Raw genomic sequence first — 27229 nt, forward strand, 5'->3', positions numbered from 1 at the left:
GAAGTGAGTGCTTGTGAGTGTTATAAACCTGGGAAGGAGAGTAACGCATAGGTGCTGAGTTTACCTGTTGAAAAAAGAAAAACACAATGAAAATCCAGATGTCACAGAGAGCTGGAATTGGGAGTGACCTGATCTTGAAGCAGCCCCTTACTCTCTAGGCCTGAGCTTGTCAGATGTAAACCAAGGGCTTTGGATTTCCGTGCTCAGCCACATTTCTCCTGGCTCTGAGGTTCCACCAACTTTCAGTTATGGAGATCACGTGGTTTGTACACCAGTTAGGAAGCAGAGGGTGGTGTGAGAGTTTGAGGGCCTTTGGTGACAATGTCAGATGTGCCTGTGTTCAGTGTCTGCCCCTGAATTCCCCCAAGCTGGTGGCATATTCGTGCTGGGCTGCGGAGTCCAAAGACACACACACACAGAGTCACCTAGAATTGGTACCACAGAAGGAGAAGGTCTCAGAAATGCTCCATTCTAGCCTCCTTTGCAGGAACCAGGCCGGGAAAGTCTCCTAAGCTGTGGTATGTTAAAGACAGCGTGGGTCTAGAAGCTCTTTCTCCTGACATTCAAAGGAAGGTGGCATGGCCCTTGCTTCAGGATTCCTCCCTTTTGTTCTGCACCAGCGGACTAACCCCAACCACGGCCCACCATTTTGGGAAGTGTCGGTCATGTGAAGACATGCTTAGTACTGGACCAAATCTGGGCCACGCTGTCTCTACTGGAGACAGAGCGATTCAAAAGTGCATGAGCTGTGGACCCCAAAACAATGGTCTTACTTTCACGTCGGAAGAAATACATTTTTTTGTTTCGACGACAGTGTTTTGTTTTTGTTGTTTTTAAATTTCAAGCCTTTTCTTCTCTAAGCCAATCATACACAAAAGTCAGGCTCCAGAGAAAACCTTCCCCAGCTGGCAGCAATGTGGGACACTAACCCTGTGCTTGCTGGACCACATTGGCAGGTTGGGTGTGGAGGGAGGGCAGAGTGGACCTGACAGAATGCCAGCTGCTGCCCCTGGAGCCTTTGCCACCGTCAAGGGTGGTTGTGTCATTGAGGCCCCCCAGCCCTCGTGCAAAGCCTGTCTTACCTCCTATGCAAGACCAGCGGCCAGAGTGTGCTTATTCATTCCTGCCTCCTTTTTTTGCCACTGACTTCTCTCTTTGGTCAGGATTGATGGCTGAGCTCAATGACTAGCCACTGAGCAAGCTTGAAGATCGTTGACTCACATGTAGAATTATTATCAGCCAGTATCTCGCTTAGGGCTCTGTTTGCTCAGCCCCACTTGCCCAAATTTGGCACGAGAGTAGAAGCAGCTTTAGGAGAAGTGTAGAGAGCTTCAAATAAATGTTCACAAGTTAAGTAAGCGGCGTGGCGGTGGGAAGGAGGTGGACTGGGGCTTCTCCCCATGATACCCATCACCCTCTCCCCCTGCACCATGCGTTAGATTATCAAGAGATAAATGATTTGTGTGCCCTTGGGAATATGGCATCCTCTTGTAGAGAATAAAAATGGTAACAATCACACACCGTCTAGAATCTCTTTTCTGTTGCAAATGAGGACTTATTACTATTCCATACCCCACGCTTTCCTATAAAATTCATATCCCAACAGTCCTTGGGGCACACAGACACACACACACACACACCAGGACTCTATGTGTGTATGTGATGTGTCTGTGGAGATGGAAACATGTATGTAAAACTCTATTAGGTGTGGTCCTCTCAGATTTACTTATCTGGAAGTGTAAAATTTTCCTAATAATTTAGGATTTACTTCCTGAAACCATCTAGACTCTTTTTTTTCTTTTTCTGTTGAGCTGTAACTGGCACACAACATTAGTTTCAGGTGTACAACATGATTTGATATTTGTGTATATCGTCAAACAATCGCCGCCTTGAGTCCAGTCTTGAGATGAGAACTTGGAAGATCTGTTCTGTTCTCTCCGTAACTTTAAAATATACAACACAGTATTAACTGTAGCCACCATGCTGCACATTACCTCCCCCCACCCTGACTTTTAATTTTGTTTTAATCATTCTGGATTTCTTTTGATGAGAACCTGAGTGACGAAGGGAGTGTTCGTCCTTTAACACCATTATCCAACCTGGCTACTCAGTGACCCATCGTGTCTGTCCACTGTGATCATTTCTCAACATCAACAAAACAATGAGGCGTTTTGGGACATTTCTACAAGAGTGTAATTTAAATAAAAAGATAGTCGAATTTTGGTTTCACCCTCTGAAACATAGCACACCCTCAAAAGGGAGGCTCTTCTAAACTCCAGGTCTTGCCACCGGTTGCCTCTGTTTCGTGTGCCCTCCTCTCTCTTCCCCGTCCCTTCCTGTGAGGTGGCAGAGGGGCCTGGCCCCGAATTCTCTGACTGTCCTTTGCTTCCCATCTCAAGCCTTGGTGCACCCATCCGTGCAGTGCGTGAACAGGGCTGGGCACGGCTGGGCGAGTGGGAGCACAGCATGATGGCCTCTGCGTTCTCTGGCAGGTGCAGAGAAACCCCAGCGCAGCCCAAACCAGGACACCTTTGTAGTTGGTTCCCAGGTTCAAGGTGGGGCTCTGCAGCGCAGCCCAGTCTGAGTGTGGTGGCAGATTTTGCTCCTGGACTGCTCCTGGGCTTCTTCCCTTTGTCACTCTTTCTCCTTCCTCTGGTTCTGGTGGTGTTTCTTATCCTTCTCCCCACTGCCCCCAATGCGCGCGCACGCGCACACACACACACACACACACTCAGGCAGGCACCTGGCTACAAAGCCCCTTTAAGGGATCATGAGGAAATGTTGGGTTGCAGGTCCTGTGGGTTGACCGTGACCTTTCCCACTGAATGGCTTCGTAAGTTCAACACAGCTGGAGAAGCAGCAGTGTCCAGGAGCCTGGCATGACTGGAAGGGGCACGGGGCGGCGAGGTGGGTTGTCGGTTTCATGTCCACACTCTCACAGCATCTGACCCGGCATCCCCGGGGAGCTGAAATGGTCAGAACATACATCCAGGGGCTGGTGTTCTGAGCAGATGTGAAAATGTGGATTTGCCGATATAATTACTGAAAAGTACATGAAGTGGACAGTACCTGTTTAGAAAACTGTCCCTGATGGGGACCACAAAAAAAAAAAAAAAATCCTCTTTTTTTTTTTTTTTTTGGCCTACAATATAGCAAAACCTTTCCACTCGATAGGCTTGTTCCTAGTCTTGGCCCTTCTCTGCGCATCTCTGCCGTACTGTGTGGGTGTGGTCTTCCTAAAATGCTGATCTAATTATGTCCCTGCTTCTAACTGCCCTGTGGCGCCTCCTGTTTGTCCTTGTTTTGTTTTTATTTTGTAGTTCAAAAGCAAACAACACTCCAGATTGTCACTCCATTGCTCCATAATAAGGCAGATGACAATCTCAAGGACCCAAATGCACAGATCAGCATTACGGTTGTTTCCTACACCGGTAGATCTATAAAGGAGAACTAACTAATTATAACTGGAAGCTTGCTGGGTGATCTTGGAATTAGAGCAAGGGCACTTAATTCTGCATTTAAAATGTTAAATGGCATTAAGCTAAGCTTGCCGGAGGCATCCATCTCCATAATGGGAGTGCCTTCACAAAGGGAATGCAGAACTTGAAGTACTTTGGCGAGGACCTGTGTCCCCTGGATGGACACTCCTTTCTCTCTCCTTCATTTACTGCCCAGCACCAATTCTGAGTGACACGTTCTTTCTTTGGAAAGGTTAGTGCCTTCAGCCAAGCCTTGCTCAAGCCTGGGAACCTTTCAGATTCATAAAGTGGTTTTGCACAACTTTTCTCTGAAATGCATTCATTTTACCATATGAAATTTTATTTGTGATTAGCTTTTTTTAAAGTTATATTTGAACGTGGTAAATGCAAACAGTGCAAAGGAACATATCATGAAAAGTTAACCCCTCTCACCTCTCAGCTTCCTAGAGTCTACTCACATACATGAATGTATACATATGTCCTTTTTGTTTGTACATACATGAAAGCGCACTATACCCACTGTCCTGCAGCGCGGTGTTTTGTTTTGTTTTGTTTGCTTTTTACATAAGGCTGTATCGTAAAAATGTTTCTCTATCAGCACATGTACGCCAGCCTTAACTGTTCGAAGCCACTCAGTAGTCCATTGGCTTTTCTTCATTAACCAACCTCATTTTGAACAACCTTGCACGCAAGTTCTCGCACACGTGCGTGATCTTATCTAAGGAAAAGATCCCAGATTTTGAATTGCAGGGACATTTGTAAGATGTTTGTGATTTTTTACAGATACCGGCTGTTGTGTCTGGCAAAGCGATCCCATCATTTCATTCTCCCACCCAGCCAGGAGGCACTGGTTCTTCTATCGCTAAGCCGTATTATTTGTTACCAAACCTTTTGACCTTTGTCGGTCCTATTCCTGGGCACTCACTGCTTTATTTGACAATTCAGTAATTATGATCCGGGTTGGAAATCTTTCTATGTGTCTGTAAGTCGTTTGTATTCTTTTTCAGTGAACTATGTTTGTCTTATCCCTTAGCTATTTTCTTTATCTATTGGGTGGGTGGCCTTTTGAAACGTGAATTCATAGGCACCTAGGTGGCTCAGTAGGTTGAGCCTGTGTCCGGGACTCCTGGTTTGTGCTCAGGTCATGATCTCAGGGTCATGAGGTCAAATCCTGCATTGGGCTCCACACTCAGTAGGGAGCCTGCTTAAGATTTTCTTTCTCTCCCCCTTTGCCTCTCACCCTCGACTTGCACACTCTGTCTCTCTCTATCTCAAATAAATAAATAAATCTATAAAGAAATGTATTCATAAGCTCTATGTAACAAAAAAGAAAATTTATACCTTTCCTAATGATTGGCTTGTCTTCTGATGTTGGTTATGGCATGTCTTCTTTTTGGTATGTTTTTTGGTAGTATATTTTATATATTTTAGTAGTAAATATATTGTATATTTTTTGGAGTAAAATTTATTATTTCCTTTATGGCTTCTGTGTTTTAAATGTGGCTACAAGTCCCCCCCCACCCCCGAGAGTATAAAAAAAGTCATTTTCTTCTACTACTTTCATTATTTCATATTTAAAGCTTTGCTCCATCTGGATTTTCAGCATACAAAGAAGAAGGTAACTAAAACATAGTTTTGTGATTTTTTTCAAGATAGTTAATCAGGTCTCTTGGTGCTGTAGATTATATAATTCTACCTGTCCCCCAGTAATTTCAACTAACAATTTGGGCCATTTTAGGATCTATCCATTATGCTAGTCAGTCTGTCTATTTACTTGTCAGCATTATACTTTTAATCTCCTAAAGCTTTATATTATTATTTTTTTTCTATTCAAAGTATTAGTCTTTCTCACTAGTCTTTTCTTTCAGAATATTCAGTTATTTTTGCATGATCATTTTTCCATACAGACTGTAGGAATTGCTTGCCTAGCTCTCCCCATATTGTGTTGGTGTTTTAAACGAAGACAGCATTACATTTATATATTTAGGCCAGTCTTAATGAGTCTGAAAAGCACTGGATCCTCAAATTCAAACCTCTAGTCTCCTATCTTGCCTTTTCCTTTGTCCGGTGACATGATACAGCCTCTCTGAGCTTTGGGTTCCCCTGTTGGAGCTATGCTCTTACTGAACTCTCTGGCTTCTGCCTGGGACACCTTTCCCCTGCCTTCTATCTCTGGCTAAATTCTCCTGCCTCCCTGCCTCTGGGCTGTGTCCCCACCCTGTGCTCTCTCCCAACTCCAGAACAGGTCACTTAGCGACATAAATGCGTGCCTGGCTTCCAATCAGTACACACCATGAGGACATAAGTGACATGAAGGTGAGGACCACGTGCATCTCGGTCACACTCTTCCCCAGCACCCAGCACAGTGCCCTAGATCTCCGCCTCGTACACGGACACGTGGATGTACAGACGTGCGTGCACGCACTTCCCTACACATCTATCATTGAGATTTCCAAACGAGAGCGCGTACTAGCTGTTTTTGGGCTGTCAGTTAGGGAAATTTCTAGCCATGACTTTTTAGTCATTGGGTTAAGATGTTTGTTGGAATAAGTAACCTTTATGGAATTAAATACCACAACGCTGGTTCATGCACAGTAAAAAAAAAAAAAAAAAATAGTGTAGCTATAGCTGGAAAGGAAAAGAGGCAAAGCTTTGCTGGGGCAGGCGTCTTGTGTATCCAACAGGAAGGAGGGACAGAGAAGAAATGGGAGGATGAGGGCAAGCAGATGACGAGAGGAGCACAACAGGCCAACTCAACACCAGAGGCAGATCCAGGGGAGAAGAATCATTCTAGGGACATCTGATCTCCAGCAAACAAATAGGTCTAATGAGAAAGATCTGTGGTTTTTCTGTTGTGTAAGAGCTAAGAATGGCTATCCCTGTGGCTCAGTTACAGTTTTCCCTGTGACTGCCTTTCAAGTGCTTCACTTACAAAGTGATTCTGGTGTGAGGTTGCAGATGTGATTTATCCTTCTTGTACCATGGCTGGTCGAGGCTGTTCATTTTTCTTTAAGGACTGCAGACATCAGGAGTATAAAAAAGATAGTGTGTCAGGTCCAGTTGAACGTACCATCCGATACATATACTTTTGTGTCTTTGCAATCAAGGTGCGTTGGCCTGATCCTGTGAATGTTCCATGGGACTTCCTTTATATTTATAATAATTAACACTATCAGGCATCTCGAAATTTTGATCATTGTTTGCAAAACTGATCATAAAACAACTGATAGACATATGAGATTGGGAGGCTTTTAAAATAGAGTGGGGAAGTATATAGGTGAACAGATTGTGTTGAATAATCCAAAAAGATAATTCCCCCTTGAGATAAATAACATCCATTTATTTATGTTTATGAGCTGCAGTATGTTCATAATATACATACAAATGAAAGTAGTTTAGACTCCATGTGTATTTTGAAAGTTAAATTTTTAAAAAAGAATGAGCATTGTGGAACCAACACGTGATGTTTACGTCTCATGAGAAAAGTCGTAGTTCTGGTTGAGTCGTTGGCTCTCATGGTGACCCTCTGGGTTGAACCTACCATTTCATTTATTCTTTCGCGAAATTTCTCTCTCACCAATGAAGAGTGTCTTCTGGCATGTTGAGGGCACTCTTGAGCTTTTTATTTGCCTCAGTCTACCCTAGAAAGTCTTTCCTCTCCTTTCATTGTGTTTTATAGCTACATACAGTTCAGGGGACAAAAGATATTCTGTTGACAAAGTCCTCTTTTCCCACAGGTGGCTGAATTGGAGGACAGCAGTGGACTGTTGATACATATATGTGTTGATCGATTGGTCAATTCATTCATTTATTCAGTCAGTGAGTCAGTCAACAAGTATGTTTTTGAACATGTCCTGCCCACCAGGCATTTTTCTGGGTCCTGGGTAACAAGACTAAGGCGAGCTCCCAATTTTATATGGCCTGTTGAAGGGCACCAGTGGGGGTGCCCAGTCAGGTCACCCCCCACCCTCCTCTCTTGAAGTTCTGAGGAGAGTCTAGCCTGTACGTTAGAACTCCATCCACACCCCCACAGACAGCAACCCCAGACATTCCCTGTCCCCCACACTGCTGTCCCAAGGAGTGTGTCTAAAAATAGCACGGCTACACCCTCCGGAGGACAGACTTACAGAGAAGCCCCATATGAGCTCTGGAAGTGGACTCAGGGTTCTTGGGTGGGGAATTCTGGAATCCTCCTAAGTCAAACAGGAAAAGTGTAGGAGCATCCTGTCGGCCCTGTAGACTCACTACTTCATCTGGAGGAACTTGGCTGGAGGACCACCAGAGAGAGGGCCACTGACGTCCCTGGACACTGCCCAGAGCAAAGGGAAATGCCTTCTGGGCCTCTGCCCTGGGGATCTGACCTCTGCCTCAGCGTAGTTTTGGGCTGGGCTGGCTCGGGAATAGAGGGGGCTTATGCCATGGGAGTGTGCACGGGGGGCGGACAGGGTACCCGGACTGCTCCTGCCGTTGCCGTGGTCCTCTCCTCAGAGGGATTGTCAAGCACGGGGCTCCATGTTTCCAGCAAAGACAGTGCGTGGAGATTTCCCCCCTGACCATATCATCAGCTTTGAGCTATCACAGACCCAGAAAGACCGGCCAAGCCCAGATCTGTCCCCAGTAGCGAATGGGGACTGTTCAACGTCAGTAGTTACCAGCTCCCACCTTTCTCTTTTCCCCATACAGATTTTTAAAGGTCCCCTGAAAGGTCTAGATCTGAATGCAATATTTTAAGAATCAGCTCATTATGGCTGAATATATATATATATATATATATATATATATATATATATATTTAGTGGTACCCTAGGAGGATCCTGGGATTCTGCAAACTGTGTCTAAAAGTCCCTTTCCTCATCATTTCTTTTCCCCAATTGAGAAATCACTGAAAATGTCCATTGGCAGACAGAGGAGGGTCAACAATGTAATTTGTCATTTTCTTTGGGCCTTTGTGTCAGGGAGGATGCAGGCTGGCAGGCAGGGTTGCTTGGTGGGTGGAGAGCCCCTCTGTGATGCTGGTTTGCCCCGCTACTTTGGATGAGTTACTCAAGTTCTCTGTGTCTCAGTTTCCCCATCTGTCAAAGGGGACAAACAGAACCTTTCTCATGGGGTTTCTGTGAAGTTAAAATGAGCTGACACATGTAAAATGTTCATACCTAAAAGATAAAGCTCGGATGTTTTTATTTTGTGTGGGTCTTCATGACTATATTCTGAAGGACAGTAGGCTCCCTGGGGCTGGGGGAGCTGGGAAAAGCCGGAAAATCTACCTGGAGCACGGCACTGGACAGGCGCTGGGGTTGAGGACAGAGGTAAAGGGCGTTGGCTCCCTTTAGTGCAACTGTTGCCCTTTTGCTTTTGCTGTGACTCTCCTGTGTGGGACCCGGCACGCTCCGCCGAGTGGGACACGGACCCTTGGTGTGCTGAGCAGTCCCGGCTCCGCTATAGCTATTATTCAGGTCACGCTCTTTGTTCTGCAACTTTGTTTTGTTCCGTAGTCCCGGTCCATTTTATTTATTAGTCTGTTGATAACAGCTCCCTGGGAGTCTGGAGGTCATCAGTTACTTTGTACATCATTTTCTCTTTTAACTGTCTCTCTCACTCTTTAATTGTAAAGCCTTTAAAAAGAAAGATCTTTCAGAACATTGTGGTGGAATAACATGAAATTTACTATCTTAACCATTTTTTATGGGTATATTTCAGGGGTGAAAGTTCATTTACACTTGTGTGCCACCTACCCTCCATCTCCAAAACCCTTTTCATTTTGCAAAACTGAAACTCTGTACCCATTAAACAACTCCCCACTCCCCTCCCTGCGGCTCCGGGCAACCTCACTTTTACTTTTGATCTGTGGTGAATTTGACTAACCTGGAGTACCTCAAAAATACACATCCTTTTGAACTGTGATGCATTCCTTGAATTAAAGTTTTTGTAAGAGATCTGTTTAGGATTTTTAGATGCACTCACACTTCCTTTCTGCAAAATAGATACTCTGTACTGTGGCCTTACACAACCACTTACGACTGGGATCCCTTTTCAGCAGCATCTTTGTAGTTTCACTCCAAAGAAAGTAATCTCTAACCTTCTGTAAAAATGACTAAAGGTTAACATGTGAAGTGAAACCAGTGAAGATAAAATTGGAAGTGTTGCTCACATTCTATCGCTCTCCTTACTCCCACGGCCTATAAATGTTGGATGAAAAATTGTGCCAAAATCAAAACAGACCTTCACACAGAGATCCTAAAATTTTACCACTTGAATCATTCTCTTTTCTTGACGTTGTGCCTGATGCTCATTTTTCTCTGTGCCGTGCTTGATCTGTCCTAGAGCTGGAGCAGAAATATTAGTTCCAAAAATGCTCTTCATATGGAATGATTTGACCCGACCGGAGGCCAAGAGCTTTCAGAACTGTGTTCTGTTGTGATTAGTGCTGACTTGAATGCTTCTTAGAATTCTTAAGGCCTGGGCTAATCATTGGAAGTTCTTCACTAGGCATAAGTGAAACATTGATTGGCCTAGAATAGCGGGGAAAGAGGAATTGACATTTTTTTTTTTAATGCAAGATAATTTATGCATCGGGTTGGAGTTGCAGGAAGATTTTGTGAACAGTCACCCTGAAACCTAAAAACATGGTGGATGAAATTATTTAATCCATTTCTTGAAAACGACTCCAGGTAATTCTGTAGTCTTGGCCTGTTGGTCATAATGGCCACTTCGTTTGCATTGAATGAATGCTAGAAATGTCACGGTTATTCACTTTATCATCAGTATCGGAATATTGGCCATAATTGCTTTACACAGGAAGGTCACTAAGGTAAAAATGAGAGGGAGGGAATAAGGAGTGAAAAAAGGGGCTAGGACTCCCAACTAACTCGAATGGTTGACATAGTTGCTGTAACTGAGTGCAACATTTGTTCTCAACTTCCTGGCAGTGAAAAGAGAAGCTCATTATTGATAAAGAGAATGCCTACTAATTCCACAGGAACATAGCTTTGTCTGGCACTATGTTCTGAAAGGAATTTCTTTTGCAGGGACAATGAGTGATGTAATTTGCGGCTTTTGTGAAACACACAGAAGATTTCATTTTCTTCTTACTGAGAAAGCCAGTGACAGTTGGGGGAAGTGACAAGGACATCAATTCTGCAAGGAGGCTAAAGTGGCCCCCAAATTTAATCTCCCAGGGCTGTCATTATAAAACCGATGCCACATGGGAACTCGGTCTGCCGTCCCCTTGGCTGACCAGGCTTTGCTGGACTAGAAGCTGGATGGCAGACGATTTGATGTTGTCTCCTCTGACCAGAGGCTGGAAAATTTTAATCTCTGGTACTGGTTAAGGCCAGATCCTTTCTCTTTGGAACTCAGACAAGCAGATGGAGGGGCTGACACCCTTTTACAAAGACCAAGCAGCCCAGCCTCTGTGCTCATCCAGGTGGAAGCTACCCTGTCCGCAGCTGCAGATGGGCTGGGAAGGTGCCGGCAGGCAGACCCAGGCCAGCAGGGAAGCAGCCCTCCGATGGCCCCACAGTGTGGACAGATGCTCCATTGAGACCTTGGAGTTCCTTCCACAGAGCACAGCAGATGTGGGTGTAGTCTAGAAGCTGCTAGGAGCACGTGTGACCAGATGGCTTCCCAGCCAGAAGAAAAGCCTGCTCAGGCTCCTGAGGTGCCCCCAACCCCAAGAGAGCCGGCCCCTCGAGGGCATGCCAGGATGAGTTAGCTGCAGAGCGCAGCCCCAGTCCCCTAGTGAGCCGACTCGTGTTTCTGGGGGTTTCATGCTGACTGACATTAGACGATATCCGCCCACACTAAAAACTTTAGCTTGACTATGAACTTGAGCCCCTTTCTTCACAGTAGTTGACTGTTGGACCCTTTCCACCCTAGGGCTCTTCATTTAATATGGTGAAACTCCATCACGGTGAGTGTTTTTTTACTTGTCTTTCCATTTACTCATGGTAGGTGGTTGTGACTTCTTGAACGCTCTGAGACCTAATGTGAACTGTGCAATGATTATTAAATTAGTTGGAAAGAAAACTGTGTTTTTGGTCAGGAAAAAAAAAAAGCCCATATCCCTTGCTTCTCCTGGGGCTTATATTTACCACTCTATCAAGTATAAAATTAAACTTGGCTATGTTTCTGTCAGTTTCAGTTTTTAACAACAGAGGAAGCATGTAAAGCTTCTGGGACAGGTAGAAGGAACTTTTTAAACAAAAACGAGGTATTTTTGTTGTGGGCCGCTGTGTCGTTTTCTTTGACGAGACTCGTTGTAGAGATGTCTGTGTGTGGAGATGACCTATCAGTGGAGGAGGATAGTTGGAGCATTGACGTCTCAGGGGAGCATTAAGTCAGGTGTCACAGAATCTTTCCATGGGCCGGTGAAATAGCCAAGATCAGCGGGAATGGGACCAACTGGAAATGTGCCCCAAACCTCTAGGGGCAGTGTTACTCAGCTTGTCCCGACCCTTGCCAGGAAGAAATGCTCGTCCAGTTTGGCAGACCTTCAGGTTGTTGTTGTTGTTGTTTTAAAGAATATGGAAATTCAGAATTCTAAAATGTGAAATTTTGGAAAGTTGGTGACTAATAAGAAAATGTGAAAAAATAAAATTAAAGGACCCCACATTGACTAGATGTCGACCTGGACCACATGTGGAAAGTTGGCGGCTAATAAGAAAATGTAAAAAAAATAAAATAAAAGTAAGGACCCCGCGTTGAGTAGATGTCGATCTGGATCTCATGTGATTGCTGTGACTTCTGGTCAGCTTATTAGGTTTACCTGTCACATGATTTGTAGGCTGGAGTCCAGTCATAAGTCTATGTGGAAGGCTATCCTCATAAGTCCAATTAAACTCTCCTTTCCTGGGGAGAAGACCGGTATATTTTATATAGAAAGCCAACTTTAAGGTTTTTTTTTTCCATCATCAATTTCTCTGGTCATGAATTGTGGTGTTCCTTGGTGGCAACGCCCTTGTTTCTCGAGAGAGAAGAGGAAAATGCTGTATAAATACTCAGAAACCCAGAGAGTAATTTTCCTTCATACCAGTTTGCTGCCGTTTTCTTATAATGTGTGTGCTGAAGGGAACAGAGACATTATCAAGTCTAAATGTCCTCTTTCCCGGGTGTGGGCACTGGAGGCGGGCTGAGAGTAAGCTCAGCAGCTGCGGGGTGACCAGGACAGCCCTGGAACCTCCGTCCTCTGCTGATTGTTGGTCATGACTAGCATTAATGGAGGTCCTCATATGGGACCTCCGATGCCCTCATGGGGCGGTCTCCTAATCTCCCCAATACCCTGACAGACAAGGCTGTGGAGTCCTGGGGACTTGCCCCTGGTCCCCTCGTCATAGACCTCATAAGAGGTGAAGCTAGCGGAGTGCGTTTATCCCTTGCACGACTCCAAAGATGATTTCCCAGCCACTTGAATTCCTAAATTCCTGGGGTAGTCAGGCTCTTCTAGGAAACCGCAGTTCCCAGAGCGTGGCCCTGTGGAAAGATCTGCAGATTTCTCATTGATCACCGGTTACAGGTCTATGTCCACAGAATGCACGAGAGCCTCCTGTAAAATGTTCTCGTTTCTCTCCATCGACCCTTGTTTTTAGGCCTTGATTACCTGTGAAGGTCCCTTTTGTAGACATTTTAGAAATGTTCTGTACCGAAGGTTCTGGATTTACACGTCCGTAGCCCTCGTGGTGTGATACAGCGGCCCCGAGCTCAGACTCTCCAGGCCGGTAGACATGTGTGCAGATCCTGTTCCGACAGCTGTGTGACCTTGGGGAAGTGACCTGGCATGATTCTGCCTCTGTTTTCTCTTCTGCAAGGTGGAAGCAATCGGAACGTTCTCCCGGTACCGTTGTTGTGTCAAAGGGCACCCTTCATCCTGGGTTCCCCAGTGCCTGCCACACAGCACTCCACTGAAGGGAATTACTGGTGTTCCTTTATGCCCATGGCCGAAAAGAAGTTGGAAGTGTTCATGCCCCACAGCATGCATTAGTAGGCTGTTTGAATTCAAGTTTTGAGCATGCTTACTTACTTGGTCTTCTCTGCATTCATATCTTCACAGTTGGGGTGATGCGCCCTCTCCTAAGAACGGGCCAGTCTACTGGTGTATTCGTGTAAGCATAGATTGAGATATTCCTACCTGGAGTCTGGCTTTAGTCCATCAAACTATTGCTTGCACCTGCTCAGGGATTGACTTTCAAAACTTTCAGCATTTTTGCTGAGAAACTGAAGCTGCCTCGCGTAGGACCCAGAGACCACGGGCAGTAGTTTTTAAGGATTATTCTATTCCTTATGAAAGAAATCTTCTGGTAGAGAGGATCCCGTCCACATCAGCACGGAAATGCCTCCCCCCATGGCTGTAAGCCTGGGTGCATATCGTAATCTCATGTGGCCGTATGAGTTCTACTTTTATTAGCTTGCTTCTTTATTTATTTGGTAGTGGCGTGGGGTTGCTGTGGAAGGCGGCTCGGGCAGCAGGAAGCGATTCCATTTGGAAGAGTGGCCATTAGAAATATTCACTGCTGTTTCCCTCTCTTTCTAATGTGTTGCCAAAGTACAGTTCAGGCAATAAAGTCTAAGCTAAAGGGAAATTTTACTTTTGAGCAATACTGCTGTTGAGCTCATACACACAAAGACAAGATGCATTAAAGCCACTCTTTGTTCCTTTGGAAGATTACCTGTAGGAATTATCTGGTAGGGCTGTTCAAGCCAATGTGAAATCTTTTCAAATGGGATGAGTACCCTTTCCAGGAACCTGTAATTCAGAAAAGTTTCTGTGAATTTTGCCTAAAATTACCTCTTCTCTCTTCTTTTCCAAAAAAGCCACCCGTACGCTTTTTGTTAAGCATAAGGAGAGGAAATTCTTTCCCCTCCCGAAAATGTCTTAATGAAGGTCCTGGATGTCAGGTTGAGACTGGAGATGCTTTGGAACTAAATGGCAAATAGTATGGACTTTGCTTATGTTCGTGTTCTTTACCTTTCCACTTTCTGGTCCCTTTGCAAGCCCTGACCTCCATTTAGGCCTCTCCTGACCTGCCCAGTCACGTGTTGTAATTCCTTCCACTGCATCCTCTCAGCATGCTTGGACCTCTGCTTGGACCCTTCTCTTATCTGCTGATCAAATACTGTGGCAGTGACCACTGTCCCTCAGAGGACATCTCCTTCAAAGTCAAGGATCACCGGATCTGAAGACTTTTTTTTTTTTTAAGGTTTTGTTTTTATTTACCTGACAGACAGAGATCACAAGTAGGCAGAGAGGCAGGCAGAGAGCCGATGCCGGGCTCGATCCCAGGACCCTGGGATCATGACCTGAGCCAAAAGCAGAGGCTTTAGCCCACTGAGCCACCCAGGCACCCGGTATCTGAAGACTCTTTCAGGCCATTTCTAGTCTTAACATTCTTGAGACTGAGGGGGCCAGTGGGAAATCAATGCTCCTCTTCTAAGGGTGATCAGTTTTCATCATTACAAAAATTCATTGGTTTAAATATGTTGTATGCTTGCAATCTAAATTTGCTTCTAGATTGGACTAATTTTGCCTTTGAAATTGGCTCTCCATCCTCCTCTGTTACTGTCTACTGTCTTTACTTCGTTTCTTTGCTTTGTACCTGATTGTTTCCTGTTATCACACATATGTGTTTATGTCTGGTCTTTCTAATGGGATAATAAAAACTCTCAAGTGGGGAACCTGTGGATCTGTTTGATTGCTTTAAGTCAATGACATCCCAAGAACATCAGCTCTATGCTAGGAAGCGAGATGCAGTGAGATAAATAAGACCTTTCCCTCTAAGGAGTTTAACAGCTCAGTTGGGGGTCAGGTAGGTTAAGAGAAAAATACAATTGTGGGCACAAAGAGAGCCTTCATTCTCCCTATTTTTAAAAAATATTTTATTTATTTATTTGAGAGAGATTGAGAAGGAGAGCATGGAGGGAGAATGAGAGGGAGAAGCAGACTCCCCACTGAGCAGAGAGCCCGATGTGGGGCTCCATCCCAGGACCCTGAGATCATGACCTGAGCTGAAGGCAGACACTCAGTCAACTGAGTCATCCAGACACTCCACATTCTCTCTAATTCTTTTTTTTTAAGATTTTATTTATATATTTGGCAGACAGAGATCACAAGTATGCAGAGAGAGGAGGAAGTAGGCCCCCCGCAGAGCAGAGAGCCCCGATGTGGGGCTTGATCCCAGGACCCTGAGATCATGACCTGAGCCGAAGGCAGAGGCTTAACCCACCCAGGCACCCCCTCTCTAATTCTTTTTTTTTTTTTTTTTTTAAGATTTTATTTATTTATTTGACAGACAGAGATCACAGGTAGGCAGAGAGGCAGGCAGAGAGAGAGGAGAAAGCAGGCTCTCCACGGAGCTGAGAGCCCGATGCAGGGCTCGATCCCAGGACCCTGGGATCATGACCTGAGCCGAAGGCAGAGGCTTTAACCCACTGAGCCACCCAGGTGCCCCCCCCCCTCTAATTCTTAAGTACAAAGTTAAGAAGTACAATAAATGCTAACCAAAAAAAAAAAAAAAAAAAAAATTGGTTGCCAACTGATGGACTAAAAATGTTCTGATTGGAAAAAAATTCTTTTTGGTGTTTCCCCAAAATCAATCAGTATTCTAGGTAGTGTAGAGTCCCAGAATAGATTTGGGTGAATTCATTGAAAAACCCCTTAAATATGCGATTCAGCTTTTAAGGCAATAGGCAGTGATTCTGGTATGTAGCAAAAGTGAAAAGCAACTATTAAAACAACGCTCATAAGGTGAGGTCCTGTATGTAGATTTGAGAAAGAAGGAAGGCATATTTGGGCAAAACAGGAGGGCTGGAGGCCAGCAATGATTCTAGACAGATCACTGATGGAGGGTTGGGCCATAGGGGCTGGGAGGCCAAGGAGGGAAATAGAGAAATTCTTAAGGAGTACCAAAATAAACCCAAACCTACCGTGTCTGCATGTCACCATTTAAAGGCTGATGACTTGCCTAAAAGACAATGAAGGCAGGGCTTGCAGGTTAGGGTGGCAGAAACTTAGTTGTCTGTGAAGAACCAAAACTGCTAATTCTTGAGATTCCTTATCAGACAGGTGCTGGCACATGGACTCTGGGCTGATGTCTTGTACCTTAAAACACCCGGGGCCTAAGTTTTTGTCGGAGAAGTTAGGGGTCATCATGGAGCGAAAGCTCCTGAGGAAGGTTTGTGCCCCAAATGCCAGGCTTTCCCACTGCTTCGAGGGGAACGAAACACTTCTTGGTTTTAATAAAACCCTGGGCTTTATTAAGCCAAGTTTGACTCAGTCAAGAGCCCTCGGAGTTTCAAGACACTTTGGAGTCAAAGCCTGGCCTGGATATGTGTCTTCTAGCTGTGTGTCCTGGCCTCCGCTTTCTCTCTCCCTCCTAACCCTGACTGGGACCCTGCGGCTGAGGGCTCCAGGCCTGGTGTTGCCAATATCCTGCGGGAGGCACGTGGAAATCACCGGTAGGGGGCAGTCCAACATGCTCCTTAATCTCCTGGTTCCCGCCCAGGGCTCTGGGGCCAGGAGCAGAAGGCTTTCAAGACTGTCTTTTCAGTGGTCTAGGGAATCAGGACCTTGAGCCTGGGGGGTATGTGAACACCTTCTAACCCCGAAGCCCTGGGGTCCAGCGTCCCTGAAGTCACTTTACTTGTGTGGCTTTCTTTGTCTGTCTTTTTCCATTCCTGTCTCCCTCCCTTTCTTCCTTCTTCCCTTTCCCCTTCTTTCTTTTTTCTTCCGAAGTTTAAAAATTAAAAAAAAAAAAAATGCTTCTTGTACTCACATTCCGAACTGGCATGCTAGCATTTTGTCTTTTTTTTTTACAAGTCTTTATTAATAAGAAATAGTTTTCTAGTTTAATAAGGTAAATAGTTAGAACCATCCTCCTTTCCCCAGGTGGGCTTCCCGCAGTCTTCTTTTTATGTTTTACAAATATCCTTGACTGTGAGCATTATGCAGTGTTGTTTTCTGTGTATTTTTTAAAGTTCACATAAATCATTATGTATCATCTGTACATATCAGCGTGCAATTTTGCTTATGTAGCCTTCTCACTCAGCGTGATGATCTCTTCCTACTCAAATAGGAGATCTGGTTCAACTTTAAACCTTATTTTTTTTCTGTTTCTTTTTAAATTTTTTAAAAAACCTTAATTCCAGTATAGTTAACATACAGTGTACTATTAATTTCACATGTGCAACATATAGTTCAACATTTCCATGTATCACCCCTGTATCACGATAGGTGAACTCCTTAATCCCCATCACCTATTTCCCTCATCACCCTCCCACCTCCCCTCTGGTTGTTTCCTGTTTCTTTCTTTCTTTTTTCTTTCCCCTAGGTTTTTTATTTATATCACTAATCTTGAACTCACGACCCCAAGATCAAGAGCTGCATGCTCTTCCAACTGAGCCGGCCAGACACCCTCTCTGTTTCTTAATTGATGGACACCTGGGTGGTTTCTGACTTCAAATTCTGACTGTATTACAGTGAATATTCTTGTACGTATGTGTGTGTGTGTGTGTGCGCGCGCGCACGCGCGCACGTAAGAATTTTTCTCAGGTAAATACCCAGAGATGGGATTACTGGGTTGTAAAGTGTCTGATGTATCATTTTGCAGGACGAACTGCTCTTCAAAGTGATTGTACCAAATTACACTCCCTCCAACAATGTAGGAGAAATCCCCACATCCTCGGAAATGCTTTATATGGTTAGACTTTATTTTTTTTTTTTTAGTATTTTTAAAAGATTCTATTTGTTTGAGAGAGAGTGAGTGAGAAGGAGCACAAGCAGGGGTAGAGGGAGAGGGAGAAGCTGACTCCCCACCTCACTGAACAGGGAGTCTGATGTGGGACTCAATCCCAGAACCCTGGGATTATGACCTGAGCCAAAGGCAGATGCTGAACAGACTGAGCCACCCAGGCGCCCCTATATTGTCAGCCTGTAATTTGCACTTCGGATTTCTTGTGGGGTGAGCAGTTTTTCATCTGTTTCTTGGCCACTAAGGTTTCCCTTCTGTGGATTGTTTGTTATTAGCTGTACTGGTTTCCATTCTAACCCTGTGATTCCTCACTTCGAGGTAGCTCAGGAAAGTTTCTTGGCCGTGGGGGTAGAATTGATGAGCACTTTGTAGCGGGCAGCTGTGTTGTGGGTATGTCTGCAGATGGTAACTTGCGAAGGGCAGTTCTTGGCTTCTGGAGGGCACTTACCCACCTTTTAATCCAGCTCTTCTGTTAGTTTTTCCCATTCTAACTAGGAGAAACCTTCACGATTTATCCAGAGTATTCCTGCCTCCACAGTGGAGAAGTATTCTCTGGTGACCATTTTTCATAATTTCATATGGTTCTTTTGATGGTTTTCCACACAATCTCTGGTCTGGTCTTAGATCTAAGAACCATTAGGCTTTGCTTAACGTCTGACATATTTTCATCTCATGAATACTGTGAATTTACCACTGATGAAATTTATCTCCTTTTCCTTCTTTTCTAGGGTTTCGGTGACTAGAAAGCTTAGAATTAAGCCTGTGACCCTTTACTAGCCGCATATGTATTTCGAACCTAATTCCTCGCTCTGTTGATATCTCTGCCCTTTTCATTCTTCCATGTCCTCCATTTTAATTTGTGTTAGCTCGTTGTTTTTTATGAATACAACTGGGGAGTTTATCAATTAAAAATCTGATGAAAAATGAAATTAAAAAAACAAAGGCCATCAATAACTAAAAGAAAAGTTAAAGATAAATGCTTTGTGTCACAGATGTTGCCTAAGAACCTGTTGAGTATCAGGCCCCTGCCATAAGCATGGAGGACACAGTGATGGTCTCACCAAGAGATCTGAAAAACTCTTATATGATTTCAGAACAGTGACAGGTACCATGCTAGCTCAGCTATAAGGCAAGAACAGGCTTCTCTGGAAGTCCTGGCTGTGACTGCAAAGGAAACCATGCCCTTGCTATCTGCCCCTTTTGCTGCCAGTTACATGAAAAAAGGATTAATATTTAGGGGGTCTCTGGAATGAAGTTCTTATTGGGAGATAATTGAGAAGAGGGAGGTCACTATGGTCTGTATTGAAAATATAGTGGAATGATTTAAATAATCTGAAGTGTCATGATTTAGAAATATTTCATAAAAAATCTTGATGTTGAAAATTGTTTGAGCACTAGGTTGGAGTCTTTTTTTTAAAATATTTTATTTATTTATTTGACAGACAGATCACAAGTAGGCAGAGAAGCAGGCAGAGAGAGAGAGGGGGAGGCAGGCTCCCTGCTAAGCAAAGCGCCTGATGTGGGGCTTGATCCCAGGACCCTGGGATCATGACCTGAGCCGAAGGCAGAGGCTTTAACCCACGGAGCCACCAAGGCGCCCCTAGGTTGGAGTCTTAAAAGTGTTTCCTTCCAGTGTAGTAGAAAGAGAGCAGGGAGTGAATCCTTTCTGTGCATTTATTTAAGTGCCAGACCCTGGATATCAGGGAGAACCAAGACCTTTGAACAGAAGATGCCTTCTTCCATCTTGGAGGTTGCTTTTTTTTTTTTTTTAATGAAACAGAGAACAATGTTTATGTGGATCCTTTGAAAATTATTTTTCTTTGGTGTGATTTTGCTATCTCAGAGCATTTCCTTATTTTACCTGATTTCTAAAGTTTATTTTCTAAAAATGGGTGCCCCAACTCTATTTTTCCTTTTCTGGATTGTGTAGAAGAAAGGACCTATGGATGCTGGATTTTCTCCCCCACTAGTTACTGTTTTTCATTTTAACTCATGCTGGTGAGAGCAGGCCTGCATATTGCTTTCAATGTCTTAATGGTAATATGTTACATATCTTAAATTTTTTTTGAAAAAAAATTTTTTCAATGCCTTTGGAACTCCAGCTGTTGCCCATCCATGGATGTGTCCGTCCATCTGTCCATTTATCTGTCCATCCACCCACCCACCCACCCATCCATTCATCTATTTACCCTTTACCTTTTGAATACCTACCTTGTGCAAGGTACTTTGCTAGATGCTGTGGTGATATTAAGAATTATAGAACAGGATTCAGCTGTCTTCAAAGAGGTTATGACCTAGGAAAAATGAATAGACAGCGACTCGGATAACTGTAGCACAAGGAAATTCCACGGCGGTAGGTTTAATAGCTTTGTGTTTGTATTACTAGGGATTTTATTGGTTGGAAGTGACAGAAATTCAGATCAAACTTCCATTAGTGACATTTAACCTCAGAGATACCTAGATCCAAGGGCTCAAGTGGTATTTTTCAGGTCCTCTCTCTTATTATATCTCGTAGCTCTTTTTCCTTCTGTGTGCTGACTATTGTTAGATGGTCTCTTTCATTGTGGTAGGGAAATTTCTCATGGAGGCCCTGGGCCTGTATAACCTTTCAAGTAAGATCCCAGGGTAAAAGTCTTTCTCTGTCCTAGCATCATCTATTCAATTTTAGGGAAAATATTCATTGGTCTGGTTGAGGCCACATGAACATCTCTAAGCCAGTCATCATGGTCAAGGGGATGGAATTCTGTGTCCTGTCAGTCACCATTTTCCTCCTGTATTTGAGGGTCTGGCGGGTGGGGAAGAGGAGGGTTCCTACAGAGAGTACTTTAGGACCACATTGCCTTTGTGAATGTGGTTCCTGAAAGGGGATATTGGTAGGAGTGCTGACATGATAGGGGCAAGAAAAGGGGATCCTGGGACAGGAAAAGAGGGAGGGGAGGAGGGAGAGAAAGGAGAGAATTGGCTTCATTGTTTTAAGAGGTAGAAAGAAGGAGTGACCGGTTATCATGGCATGTGGAGAAAGATGTGATCTGTCTTGCATGTGACGATGCCAGCATCCCTGTGGCCATCACCATAAGGAGGAACACTTTTGAGAGGTAGTGGATGCATTTCCAGGTTATTTTCCCCTCTGTACACAGGGGATACCTTGAAAAGGGTACAGGGGATACATTGAAAAGGGAGGCAGACTGAATTTGTTAGTTCGAAGTGATAACAGGATCAAGGAAAAAAATGAAACTTGGTGAACCTGTTGTTGACCTTGAAACCGGCTCAATCATGATTTCTTCCCAGTCACATTCCATCCCTCCCACCCTTTTCTGTATTTTAAGGAAACAGGTGGGGCTCAGGTGGGTGGGGAGGGCTTGCTGCCCTGGTGAGCTAGGATGGAAGCTACCCATTCTTTTCATGTACTGTCTGCATTCTGAGTCACTGGTTTTCACTCTGCGCTTTTTGCAGTTACATTGCCAATCAGAAAAGGTTGGAAATCATCAACGAAGATGATGTTGAAGCTTATGCAGGACTGAAAAATCTGTAAGTACTAAGGACTAGCGTACCTTATTTCAGAACTTTCTCTTAGGCTCTGTTATAGTCAAGCGGGCATTTACCAGTTCATTCTAACGTACATGCAATTTTGTGTTTTTTCTTAGGACAATCGTGGATTCCGGATTAAAATTTGTGGCTCATAAAGCCTTTTTGAAAAACAGCAACTTACAGCACATGTAAGTAAAGGTTGATTCTTTTGCTTCCTGGGTCCCAAACTATTCAATATTTTCCCCCTCTCTTCCTTTTTTTCCAAGACTCAACCTCCCCCCACCCCCTTTTTTTAAAGTTAGCATACATGTGACAATAGCTGAGACATGTTAGCTTTGGTTTTTGAATAGCTTTCAGAGGGGTACTTAGAACAGACTGTGTATTCCCTTTCATGGATTTCTGGGCCATTTCCATCTTGGACGGAGCAACAGGCCAGCAGCAGAGTCTGATGTGAAAACTATGTCCTGGTACACGGTCCTTGATTCTTTTCCTTGGAATCATGACATGTTCCCTGGAAGACATCAAACTAGTGGAATTAAAAGAAACTGACTTAGCCATGGCCTTTTTGGGGAACTAAAAATCACCAAAGTGTCCCCCGGCCCCCATAGATTCGCTTTTCAAAGTTCATTTTCTCAACACTTTCTGTCGTGATTGATAAAAGTGGAGAAAAATCAATCATGGGATGCGCCCGAGGTTCAGATGATTATAAGATAGCAAATGTTGGCCCCCAAGTCACGCTGATGCTTTGTCAACTGAAGTCGGCTGGAAATATGGACTGTGGGATTTCTCGGGGTGTTTGCTGCTACGTCCTGTCAGGTGATGGCCCATTGTCCAAAAGGTAGGGCCTTCCTGAGAAGTTTCTTCATTCAACAGAGGCTCGTCTGCCCCTCAGCTCCGATTGGTGTTCCCCGAGCCCCGAGTGTTCAGTGGGGACACATTGCCTGCAGCCGTTAGCCTTTGGGTGCGTTGCAGATTCTCCGTAATGATGCTTTTCTGTCTCCTCCTCTACAGTTTACCTGTAGGACTCTCTCCCACATTCTCTCACTTGAATTTTCCGACAGTTGGCAGGAAAGACTTTTTTGGTTCCCATTTCATAGACATAAAACCGGACTGAGGAAGTTCAAGGATTTGCTTGGGTCCCTACATGGAAAGCGACAGAGTTATGACTCCAGGGCCCACCCCTGGCCGAGCTCTTACACAGGAAATAAAATCTATGCCGTCCGTGTAATTAGAGAACCGGCCCTTCTTATAATATTTATCCTCTTTCTTTTCTTGGGGAGGACAGCTCCCCCGAAGATTTCCGTGCCAGTCATAAAAGAAATCACTGTCTTGGAGCAAGGCGCTTGGACACTCTATGGAGATTTGTTGATTTTATGAAAAACCTGAACTTCCTAAAGCCAGTTTCGTGACTTTGTATTTTATTTAGGTGGCGCTAATAATGAAGTCTGTTTAAAAATGACATCTGTAGAATAAGGATACAAAACATTCAGCAAAATTGTGATAAAACCCCACAGAGCTTGATTCATGCATTTCATTTAAATGCTTTTCTGGCCTCATCTCTGTGGTTGCTTTGCCTGCACAGATCTGATGGGTCTTGAGGGCACGAACAAGACAGAAGTCGGAGAGAAGAAAAAAAAAAGTCAAAATGCTCTAAAGCCATCGCTTAAATGTAATTAATGACCTCGGTGGTTAAGTTCTGGTATTTTCATTACAGCTAACATTCCACCTGAATTACTCTCCCGACCCCATTTTATGGGCTGTTTTACCCCATCACTTCCCCTAACGATGTGATGTGTACAGTGGGCTATGGTTAATTGTCGTTTTAGTAATAAATGTATTTATTTATAAGGGGACTTATTCATAAGAGGGCTTACTCTACCTCTTCATGCTTTCCCTTCCTCCCTGTTGCATGCCATTTATAGGAAAACCAGAGCCGCTGGTGTATTTTTTCAGGGTGATATATGGAAGAACAATTTTAATGGCATCCTGTGTGCTGTCAACCACTTATATAAAACCAACTAGCTATCCCTGTCTCCCAAAGAGGTGTCATTTGAGAGTGGAAAACCAAAGAGATGGACATATCTTAGGTGGTTTCTTTAAAAGGCAGTGGCCGGGAAGCCAGGTCATTGGTCAAGCAACAAAAACTCTATTGACGTAGAGGCATGATCAAATATTAAGACAGAATGAAGTTAGACAATATTCAGGCAGTCAGTAATGCCAGTAAACTTCATATACAGTGTTCATGGATGACAGAGGCTCCTCATCACCAGAATTAAATTAAATTAAGCAGTTGGCTTTGAGAATGGCAGGGTTGGAGGAGGCTGCAAATCAAGTGTCTGCTTTTGCAGACCTGAGTCCCGACCTCCGCTAAGGACTGAGGACTCGGACGCTGGCTTGTTTTTCCTGAGTTTCTGCAGTCCTCTCGGGTATCGACACTGTGGAGACCCGGGTGTGGAAGAAGAAATGTGCATTAGAAGCTGTTTCTCTTTCCTCCGTGTGGGGGAGCATATCCTGATTATCTCTGAGTCTCCCCAACGATATAACGGTGTTCGCAATAGCAGTATTTCACTTCGGGTTTTAGGGAGATTCGGATCAGATCCTGTCTCACCACCCCTCCCTCTGCCCTGGGCATATTCCGCATCGCGTGGGGACTGTCCGCCACCCCTGTGACTGGTCACTGAGTTTATTTCTCGGTGCCTTCAATTCCTCCCCAGTGTCTGAGAACCCAGGGGTTGTGAGAAAAGCCAGTGTTTGTATTTTCCAGGGGCTTTGCCGAGGTGCTAATTAGTTCCTTTGCAAAGTTCTGTCATCAAACAGTAAGAGGATTGTTGATTTTTCCTCCTCCCCTCCTCCTCTTTTTTGGCTTTTGTCCCCGATAATAAGTATGGTTCATAAAACTCATCTTGTTCTTTGGCATGTGACCCCACTCCGGGCCATGCGGCTGGCAGCCCGAGAGGGCCAGCTGCTGCCGGTGCCGACGGGGGGCTTTGTCACTGACTGAGACCTTGACCGGAGGGTCCTCTTTGTTTGCCTGCTCTCTCCCAGTTCTTCTTGGGAGGAAGAGTCCTGGTTTTGTTTGTGTTTCCTTCAGAGGGTGGCGGTTTCTGAAGATGCCTGGAGAACACAGGCAGAATGACTTTTCAATGTGTGATACTCCAGTGAAACTTATTTTTTTTTTCTTAAATATTTTATTTGTTTATTTGACAGAGATCACAAGCAGGCAGAGAGGCAGGCAGAGAGAGAGGGGGGGAAGCAGGCTCCCCACTGAGCAGAGACCCTGATGCGGGGTTTGATCCCAGGACCCTGAGATCATGACCTGAGCTGAAGGCAGAAGCTAAACCACTGAGCCACCCAGGCACCCCTGAAACTCATTCTTAAGTCACGTTCCAAAAGAAAAAAGATGTATGTGGGCACATTTTACAACTTCCCAGTGGATTATTTTTTCATGTGGGTGAGCACTTTATGCTCGGTGTAAAGACAGAAGAAGTAAGCATCAAAGGAAGAGGAACCACTTGTGTAGGTAGGGGTTTGGGTGAGTGGGACTCTCTGTATAGAAGGAGGCAGGGTGAGGACACACGCAGTTTCGAACTGCGGGACCCTGGAGAAGCAGTTTCTGTATGCATCACGTGACCAGCCTTGGCTCCTACATTAGCTCCTGGGCTCGAACCCCTCCCTGAGGGTGACTGGTCAGACATAGTGGGATGTCTGAGCAACCCATGAGTTTGCTGGGCTGACATAGAAGACTAGGTCTTCCCTCTCCACCCAGTGCTTCCGGAGCAGGAAACAGATCCCGAAAGGCTCAGTGCAATTTGTTGAGGGCTTGGCGGTTTCTGTCCAAGTTGATGTTTATTTTACATTCCTGCTAGTTATTAAACACGTGTCTGGAGGTCCAAGCATTGGACACTTTTTGAATAAATTCAACCAGTAAACATTCACGGAACAAGTTAGCTGCCAGGATTATGGCTCTGAATTTTCCAACTCAGGGCCTCACAACCCTGATCATCAGAAATGGAAACTCCTGCCCACTGAACAAAACTAGGTATTCAGAACACGTCAGTAGATTCATTGGTATTTTTTCAATCACAAATATGACTTGGTTTCTTTGACTTTTCACCATCTGGTTGGTCCAGATTTTTTTTAAAAGATTTTATTCATTTTTTTAACAGAGATGACAAGTAGGCAGAGAGGCAGGCGGAGAGGGAGGAGGAAGCAGTCTCCCTGCTGACAGAGAGCCCGATGTGGGGCTTGATCCCAGGACTCTGAGCCAAAAGCAGAGGCTTTAACCCACTGAGCCACACAGGCGCCCCCAGATTTTTTTTTTTTTAAGATTTTATTTATTTACTTGACAGAGTGAGTGAGCATGAGCATGGGGAGGGGCAGGGAGAGGGAGGAGCAGATTCCCCTCGGAGCAGGGAGGCCGATGCAGGACTCAATCCCAGGACCCTGAGATCACAGCCTGAGCCAAAGGCAGATGCTTAACTGGTTAAGCCACCCAGGTGCCCTAAAGCCACTGGTTGGTCTAGATCGTAAAATGATATGTTGCTAGAATAGTTTCAGATGAAATCTGACATATTCCTTGTTTTTTGTCGTTCTTGTCCTCATCATGTAACCTTCCGGTTATTTAGAAGTCATATACGTACAATGCCTACCCGAGTTATCAATCAGTGGGTGTGTTCTTTCCTATAAGGATGCATTAAGTTTAGTTTCTATTCAGAGTTTTATGTGTTATGTAATTTCAAAATACTCATAATGTTGTTTAGTTTTGTTTTTTTTTTTTTAAGATTTTATTTATTTATTTGACAGAGAGAGATCACAAGTAGGCAGAGAAGCAGGCAGAGAGAGGAGGAAGCAGGTTCCCTGCCGAGCAGAGAGCCCGATTCGGGACTCGATCCCAGGACCCTGAGATCATGACCTGAGCCGAAGGCAGAGGCTTAACCCACTGAGCCACCCAGGCGCCCAATGCTGTTTAGTTTTAAATCATCTTTTTCCCTAGTGAGTTTTATGATTTTAAATTAGATTAAATTAATTCTTTCTGTTAATTGTTCAGAGGTCAGAGATCTCTAGGAGGTATATAACTTGGCTCTGAATCAACATAAGAAAAATTAACCATTTGGTTAAGAAAGAGATGAAAAATAGACTTTTTGGAAATTATGCTTACCTCTCTCCCTACCCTCTGGACAAGACTTTTAGCAGAGGCAGGAAAAACTAAGTTGTTATTCCAGATGGAAGAAAGAGATGATGGTTGAAGGAAGGCATGAACAATGATCAAATAAAATTATATTTTGAAAAAATATCTCTATTTGCATTCTTTCTTCTTGAGATGTCACATTTTTAAATTCACATTTAATGTTTTTGGTTTCTTTCAGCAATTTTACTCGAAACAAACTGACGAGCTTGTCTAGGAAACATTTTCGTCACCTTGACTTGTCTGAGCTGTAAGTAATGATCCTTGTGTGGCATTCAGGGAAACAGTTTCAGAGGAAA

General features: G+C 44.3%; 1 protein-coding gene across 4 annotated transcripts in view; it reads left to right on the forward strand.

The window, feature by feature from the left end:
* NTRK2 (neurotrophic receptor tyrosine kinase 2) overlaps positions 1 to 27229 on the forward strand; it is a gene marked incomplete at both ends in the record, with an annotated part of 320362 nt that overhangs the window by 6705 nt on the left and 286428 nt on the right. For all 4 annotated transcript variants that reach the window (XM_080819661.1, XM_080819658.1, XM_080819659.1 and 1 more), the window contains 3 exons: positions 21671 to 21745; positions 21862 to 21933; positions 27112 to 27180. In XM_080819661.1, the coding sequence (XP_080675787.1) occupies positions 21671 to 21745; positions 21862 to 21933; positions 27112 to 27180 (216 nt within the window). The remainder of the gene's footprint in view (positions 1 to 21670; positions 21746 to 21861; positions 21934 to 27111; positions 27181 to 27229) is intronic.

Source organism: Martes martes, assembly GCF_963455335.1.
Source record: "Martes martes genome assembly, chromosome: 12".
NCBI classification, from domain to species: domain Eukaryota; kingdom Metazoa; phylum Chordata; class Mammalia; order Carnivora; family Mustelidae; genus Martes; species Martes martes.